Genomic DNA, 8,411 nt, shown 5'->3' on the forward strand with positions numbered 1-8,411 from the left:
CAAAACCACATGTGCTGATATAGGTGCTGTTTGATAAATTTTTTTAGGCTTTCTGACCCCAAGACTCAAGTAATCTCTGCAATTCTCTACCTGTGATCCTTGGAGAGTCTTTGGCCACTCAAACTCTTGCATTAAGACAATATAGACACACATCCTTTTCCAGGCAGATTTGTAACATCTTCAGTTGATTGAAACTTTTTAATCATTGCCCTGATGGTGGAAATGGGGATTTTAAATGCTTTAGCTATTTTCTTACATCCACTCTCTATTTCAAAAGAAAGTGGATGTATTTTCAGTCTCAAACACACGGTCTGAAATCGCTGGTGTTTCTGACATCACAAACTACCTTGTAACCAATCAGATCAACGTGTGATCGTCAACGAGTGGATCTCTAAGCTGAGTGAGTGAGTGGAGGCGGGGCTCATTTCCATATTCATGGAACCAGTACTAAATGAGGCAAGGGTATAGAGTTACATTCAAGAGATATATAAGGCATGAAGAATTTTTTTAAAGGAAAAAAATAGTTTTAAGGAAAAAAATTATTGACTACAGGGGGACTTTAAATAATTTCTATATAATTATTTTTATAAGACAATAGTTTTCTCACTCTCTTCTTTTCTGCCTCTCCTCTGTGTACCAATGTAGTTTTTACTATAAATGTTGAGTTTTATGACAAATTGCTTATGATGTTCCTCATTTAGGCCTATAAATCGCTTTATATAAAAGTGTCTGCTAAATTAATATATCTAAATTGAACCCTCTACTGCATAGCGTTGCTCTCAGGCAACGGAAAGTTTTCTTAAGCCACATTTCCAGTACATGTTTTTTAAAATAATTGCAACCAATCAAAATGGTCAAATGATTATTATGGAACAGTCCAATAAGGTGTGGGAGTCACTATCAAGCATCATTTGAAGGCGGGACTTCCTTTTCTGACATGTGGTCACAGGAGCACATGGTGTGAGAAGAAGGTAATAATATTAAATCTACATTAAATTAATTTAAATATTTGCAATGTAATGAATGCATTTTTGTTTAACACATTGATGTTTATTTAATTTTTACTCTTTATTTTCTTTGTTGATAAAACAGACAGCATGAAATGGAAGTTTAAATGCTGCAATATTCCATTAAAACAAGAATTGTCAATTTTGATTTCACAGTGACTTTAATGGTTTACTAGTCTAGTGTTTTTACAGCATCATCCGCCAGAGGGCGCCGAACACCAAACAGCCAAACGTGTGAATGAAAGAGCTGGAGACAGATTTTCATCTACAACTCTATTAACACACTCACTATATGCTTTACTAAACCTCTGGTTTACTGCTCCCCATTTCACAAGCTCTTTATGACCAGTCACTTTGCTACCTTTGTTCTTAATAGAATGTCATGGTTTATAGTACAAGTGGTTAAACTTGGTATGAGGGATGAAAGTGGAATGAAATTCCACTAATATAGTTTTAAAGAAAGAAACATCATAAATGAAACTTTATTGACAACAACAGTTCCCATATCAATATCCTAACCAACAGAATAGCCTTAAATAATGTTTAGTCACCTAAAGAGCGTCTTACACGATATATATACAGTAAGCTTTTCTTGAGATCTTGCTGCCTCTTTCACACAAAAACTATTTTAGATGCTATCACTAAAATATTAATAGAATGAGGAAAATCAGCAACAGTGTGTATTATTTTTCTACATTTTGTTTTAGATCACAGATTTTCTCATTTGTTTCTGTGAAGGACCGAATTAGACACACATGTACAGATAATTATGTAATTTTAAATTATAAAATAATATTATATTATATCAAAATATTTTCAATAAATACATTCCCTCACACCAATATAATGTATTTAATGTATACAACTGAAGAGTGAGAATTTGTAATTTGTAAATGATGCACAAGAATTTCTCAAAAATATTATCGCTTTTTAGACCCACACTTTAACTTATTTTTTAACCAATTGGTCTCTAACTCATTGTATAGTTTGTTATATTAAAGTATGAACATGTTCCAAATATGACAACCACACTCAGAAAAAAGACACAAAAGCTGTCAAAAAAAGTATTAATATACCTTTAAGAGGTAAATAATATATAAAGGTGCACCTTTTGAAAGGGTTCTGGCCACAGTGACAGATTTTGTAGCTGTATATAAATCCGAAGAGCACAAGCTCCTCATTAGCTATAGATGTGAATAAACAAACATACATGAGAACATTACAGTATGTTAATAAGCAGATTATATAATAACCTAAATTGTCAGGACAGCCAATCGGGATTGTGGATTAGAGTTGCTTAATCTTTAATTAGTAAAGGTCAGATATAACCGTATGTTTAGGATCAGGTTAGAGAAGAGACTTAAAGAGCTTGACCTGAGATCAGAAGCACGAAATCAACATGAACTCACGAATCTGAGTTTGAGTCTAATTTAACATAAAGTTGAACAGGCACAGCATCAAAATAAAACATACTGATTTATTTTTAGATTTAGATTAAATTTGCTTACAATTCATTTCATTGGTTATTTGGTGAAGTATTTAATATGGAAAATAAAAATGAATGATGCAGAATACAGGGACTGTCAAGGTTTTCTAAAAGTTATGAACAAACTTTCTTAGTAACATTAATAGAATGTTCGTTCAAAGTTATCTAGTTTTTAATAATGTTCTCAAAACGTTAGCAGAAAATCATTATTTATACATTATTCATATTTTTCTTCAAAGTTTTAGTTCGTCTAAGTTGTTTAGAGAACATTCAAAAGTAACGTTCCCATAATGTTTGGAAAACGATAAAATGGAATGTTCCCTTAACATTTGTTAAACATTTCAACTTTAAGAGAACATTCAGAAAATGTTTTCCAAACCTAATGGGAACGTGAGCACAATGGTCTTCTAATATATTTTGTTTTATTTTGCTGGGATGTTAGATGAGAAAATTAGATGAGAACTGAGGAAAGAGAAAAAAAAATTATTGTGATTTTAGTGGTAAAAGACAGTAAAAATGCTACAGTGAAAACTGTTAATTGGTTAACAGAAAGTTTCCGTACTATGTACGGTGAATAACTGTGATAGATCAAACAGTACATTTAATGCAATTTTACAGTAAAATACAGTTTTTGGAAGTGACAAAGAACAAGTCATTGTATAATTTACAGTGAAAAATTGTAAATTGACATTCATAGTTTTTCTTATTTTATTTTTTTTCTAATCTGTTATGTACATGTTACATGTACGAGTTTTATGTTACATTTAATGTTGTTAAATTAATGTTTATTGCATTTTTTAAAATTCATGTGTGTTACTATTAGTTTTTGTGTGAATGACACTGTTTAGCTTCTATTTATTACTATTAACAATCTTGTGCAAAAGCTGCTTGAGATGAGCTTTGATTCATCATGTGACTCTCATCACCACTGTGATTGGTGGTTGTCAGTATATTACAATGGTCCAAAACAGATATTAGTTCTTCAATAGGTCGGTAAATTAACATTAAATCAGATAATTAAATAAGTTTTTTACTGTAAATTTAAGTTAAGTCTGTAAAACCTTAACTATACCTAATATTGCTACCATATTTTTTACGGTAGATTTCTGACAACCGCAGCTGCCGATTTTTACCGTAAATTTAACAGAATTATTTTTACAGTGTATGTATTAATCAACTAATGACCATAAAGGTGTTTGAACACACATTCATCATATTTTAGTATATCGCTTGTTTATGTCTGTGTCTGTCAGACAAACTGCAGATGTTGTAAATAAACTATGACTGTTACCACACGCGTGTCCTCAGCTGTAAGAGCCTGAAGTGCTTAAAATACTCCATGTGTCAATCTCCTGATCCCTCTATCTGCTTCTGTTGGAGGCGTTTGAGGATCAGAAGATTAGTGGAGCGCTATAAAAGAGTCCGGCAGAGACACTGGACACGAGCTGAAGCGAGACATCGCAGAAGAGAAGCTAAGAGAACCAGAAGAGCCAGAAACTCCAGCACAGGTAAGAGATTCGCCTCACCTGAGACACATTTACAGCACAATGCACTGAGAAAAGAGCCAGGTAAAGTACTATGGTATTTCATTTAAATGTTCTCAGACAGGTTGTAGTAAATACACAACACATGATTTACTGAGAGCAGGAATTCTGGTTTGAGGAGCTTGAGGAGAAAACCAGAGAAAAAGAGAGAAAACAGAGAAAGATAGAAAGACTTTTGTGGAATGAAAAAGAACAGACAGATTTAGTGATGGAGAGGAAATAAATAAAATGGAAAAGCAGAATGTGAGTCAGAATTACACACCTGGGCATTCAGTTAAACATTATCCCTCGAATACTGTCCGTGTTTTGGTCAAAAATGATTAAAAATGTTTTTATTTCAATGAAATGATTGTACTATATTTTAGTCCGATAATGTTTTTTATTTAATATTTTGTATTTTGGGGGGATTTTGAGGTACTCAATTATATGTATGCACTTGGCAGATTATTGTTGAGGTGAAAAAAGTTTTAAAAAGTGGCCTTGAAAAAAGTTATACAATTTTACATTTATTGTTATGAAAAATGCACAAAAATACAATTTTAAATTTTTATATGAAATATAGATTTTCCGAAACACATTTTACTCTAAAACTGTTAGAAAATCAAAGCCATAAATCTAAAAAAAAACTGTGTCCCAAATATGAGGTTGATATCTCAAAAAATTAGCTTTCAGTCATATTTTGTTTGGCCGCAGTACCAAACGCTTCCACTAGATGAAATTAGTCTACAATTCATTTTCAATGCGCTCCTTTTTTACCGTGAACAATACCAGTGTGACAATTTTTTCAGGACCATTTAACCTTTTCGAATCATGTCCACGTTTATTTTGGGTTCACACAGCAAGTGCCAAAACCATAACCATAACCAAGTTTCATACCATTCCGATTAAGTTAAAAATTCTAAAAAGAAAAGTATAAATAGAAAGTTGGAATTGTGGGAAAAAAAAGTCAGAATTGAGAGATAAAAACTCGCCATTTCTGTACCTTTTTTATTTTTATTCCATGGCGGAAACAAGCTTCCATATATTACAGCCTCAAAGACTTGAACTTAATATATGCTTCTTTAGGTGAAGCTGAAATGTACAGTAGACATTTAACAGCGAAAGCCAATTTAGGCAAAAACAGACTAAAAACAGAAGCTCTGACACATTTCTCCCAGGATTCCAGAAGTAGGCTGGGATAAATGTGATGGAATTAGAGCGCTGGGCATCTCCTCTACGAGATTATGTAAAGAGCAACAGATGTTGGTAAATAGACCTACTCATTGTGTAACCAGCAGATTAAGATTAACACAATCCCAAAATGAGAAGATTAACAGCTAACCTGTTAAGGACATCAGTAAAGGGGACAATACAGTCAGTTTTTAAAGTAAACCTGTTTATATTTCAGTAAGTGAGAGAAATGGACGCCCCAGCACCTGTTGAGAAGAGAGCACCACCAAAGTTCAAGCAGAGGACCACTCGCACCTTCAAGAGCAAGGCTCCTAAACCTGGCCAGAAAGGCATGGGAGATGACATCCCTGGGATGGAGGGTCTTGGCACAGGTAAAGCGTGGCATTTCAGTCGCCTTCATCATGTAAATATTGTTTCAGTGTTTTGAATGAGCCTAACCACCTTCTTTCTCTGGGTTTTCAACAGACATCACTGTGGTTTGCCCCTGGGAAGCTTATGGTGACATGGAGCTCAGCGATCTGGCGAAATATGGAATTTTGTAGAAACTTTCCTTCTGATCACGTAATATTACACACATCAAGACTGAACAAGCAACAGATGCTTTCAGCCCAACACACAAAGAGGAACGACATGATTCCATTTTTTTTTTTCGGGAAAAATGACAAATAGCACAGTGACTCTTCTTCGACTGCATCACTGGAATCGATCTCAGAGACGCAATATCATGCAGGAACTAAGTACAAATTGGCTTTCTTTTTTTTAACTGTACATGTGATTGTGTCTGTGTCAGAATCAACTCAGTTCATTAAAACCCTCGATTTGGCAGGAGAACACAATAAAAAATGTATTTTCCCAAATTTTTGTGATTAGTCTTTTCTCTTTTTTTCATGGTATATGGAGTCTTTTCGCAGACTGTAGCCGCATTTCCATTACCCTTCCAATTGCGCAAATTGAAATTGTGAATTGAAAATAAGACCAGTGGAAACATGTCGATTTTGCAAAAACTCCCATTTATCTAAAAATCGTTTTTACATGTGCATGAGGTGGTTTTTCAGGCAATTCCAAAAAAATGAATATTTTGCATAACTGCAATGGAAACTTTTTTCGAATTTATAGGTCACCTGGCGTACGTAAAAGTCACATGACCATCGGTATGTTTGGACAGAAGAAGAGACAGTGTTCTTTATTAAACTCATAAAAGACAAAAGGTTAAACTGTTCTAGAAATGCTGAATCCACAGTTTCTCTGTGAAATCGCGTATCTACTAACCTCCCAGAAACAACTCAAAAATAGCCGCTAAAATCATAATCACAAGGAAGCGAAATAAACAGGTGCAAAATTGTTATGGCAAAGGGCAAGGCAGACATTGACATAAAATTCATCTGGTTCTGGTGAACCTAAACCAACTCAGCACTGGACTTAAACTGGTGTGAAATAAATTATGTTTATACAATAAAATAAAAGTTTATCAAAAATGCTCGATCACAAATTAAATCAACAACAACCCTGCACAGGTAACTGACATGACAAATGTGACTACCTTTAGCACTAGGCTACCTATGTGCTATTGGAATTATCGCAAATATGAGTTCCTAGTAAATAAACTTTGGATGACCTCGTAATCAAGACTTCAGAAGTGGCAAAGTAGAAAACGTGAAGGCAGCATTATTAACAATACTTACAGTCTAATAGTCTGTTGAGAACCTGATGGTATTAACTGAAAGCAAAAAAAAAGCTAAATTCAAACTGACCCAAAGCTGCTAACACACGACACGAGTGCATTAAAAGAGCAGCCTCTGGTTAATTTGAAACACAACTTCCGCTCGTTATCTGGACCGATGCCTCTGATTTGTAAGAAGAAACTGGACATAATAGCCCTTAAAATTAATCAATTCTCTAATACAACACTATAATTTAAATATATTTTAGTGATCAAGATCTGCGAATAAACCTTTTATGTGCTTTACCTGACATAGCCTAGGCTACATGAGAAAGACGGTATGTTCCTTTCCGCAGTTCAGTCAATTTACCAATCAAATATAAATTGTAATGAATAATCCAGTCAAATGTGAGTCCAGTGCGAGTTGATGTCAGTGTTTAGTGAACATTTACCCCTAGTGGCACACGTCATCTTCACATTCTCAAGTAACACAACGCGCATATGTTAAAGGGGCAGTTCATCCAAAAATTAACATTCTGCCATCATGATGTCGTTCCGAACGTGAATTACTTTCTGGAACATAAAAAGAAGAAGATATTTTGCCATCTTGGACAGGCTATCAACTTTAGTCACTGCATATCACGCTAGCTTCTTGAGATTCTCTGTGGAAAACAATCGTGAAGTTTACAATTCGAACACATCTGCATAGCATACCAGTGGCGCGGTGACTTTTTTAACCGGGTATACAGGGTGACGCGTTATGTCAAAAATGCACCTGTGCATACAGAAATAATGCTTTTAAACACAAAACTTTGTTTTTTCAAAAATGGGTTGATAATGGTATCATATTTGTTATTTAACAGTTATTTAATGAAAATGGGCACCTGTATACCTATGTAGAAAATTGTATAGTGTTTGATGCTATACCATCCGGTTTAAAATGTCTGTTTAAAGGAAATGTGAAGAAGGAGACTATGAGTCTCAGACCTGATATTGTAATTAAAGGAGTAAGTATTACTAATAGAAGATGAAATAATTACTTTATTAGGAAGTTACTAACAGAATACAGCCCAATATCTTCTAAAATGTACTGGCATTCTACATTTGAGTGCATTGACTGGAAATATGCATGGTTGCTGCCTAAAAAATATAAGGTGAGAGAAGGACATTTTAAAATACTTCATCTGATGTACCCTGTTAAAACTCTTTTTCTTAGGTTTCGTACTGATTTAGATGTTAAATGTGATTTCTGTGGGACTGAGAAAGAAAATGTTGTCCAACTATTTTTAATTGCATTTATAGCTAAATGTTTTGGGTAGATTTGGAATAAAGATTACCACCAAATGTGGCCTTTATTGTTAATCTTTGTTTGATTATGGGGAAATAACATATACATAAAAACAAATGGGCTAAAGGAAAACACAACTTTTTGTTATTTCAGATAGATATGAAAAATTATATTGAGTTACTACTTGGGTTGAAAAATAGTAAAGCAAAACACACTAGGTCTCTATGTGAAGCTTTTATGCTATTTATATGATGAT

The 8,411-nt window shown here is 33.9% G+C and overlaps 2 protein-coding genes across 2 annotated transcripts in view; both read left to right on the plus strand.

Annotated features, from left to right (window-relative positions):
- The window catches only part of LOC307165431 (G-protein coupled receptor 4-like), a 706,289-nt gene that overhangs the window by 602,137 nt on the left and 95,741 nt on the right, over positions 1-8,411 (plus strand). The gene's annotated exons all lie outside the window — the stretch shown is intronic.
- LOC307165969 (retinal cone rhodopsin-sensitive cGMP 3',5'-cyclic phosphodiesterase subunit gamma-like) lies at positions 922-8,202 on the plus strand. Its single transcript, XM_079884053.1, has 4 exons — positions 922-971; positions 3,874-4,001; positions 5,425-5,578; positions 5,673-8,202. Exons 3-4 carry the CDS (start codon positions 5,437-5,439, stop codon positions 5,747-5,749), a joined length of 219 nt encoding a protein of 72 aa, XP_079740179.1. The 5' UTR covers positions 922-971; positions 3,874-4,001; positions 5,425-5,436; the 3' UTR covers positions 5,750-8,202.

This window comes from Squalius cephalus, assembly GCF_949319135.1.
Source record: "Squalius cephalus genome assembly, chromosome: 10".
In the NCBI taxonomy this organism is placed as follows: domain Eukaryota; kingdom Metazoa; phylum Chordata; class Actinopteri; order Cypriniformes; family Leuciscidae; genus Squalius; species Squalius cephalus.

Coding starts and splice junctions, on each gene's coding strand:
- LOC307165969 (XM_079884053.1), top strand. CDS start 5,437: ATGGACGCCCCAGCACCTGTTGAGAAGAGAGCACCACCAAAGTTCAAG. Junction 5,579..5,672: donor GATGGAGGGTCTTGGCACAG/GTAAAGCGTGGC, acceptor GGTTTTCAACAG/ACATCACTGTGGTTTGCCCC.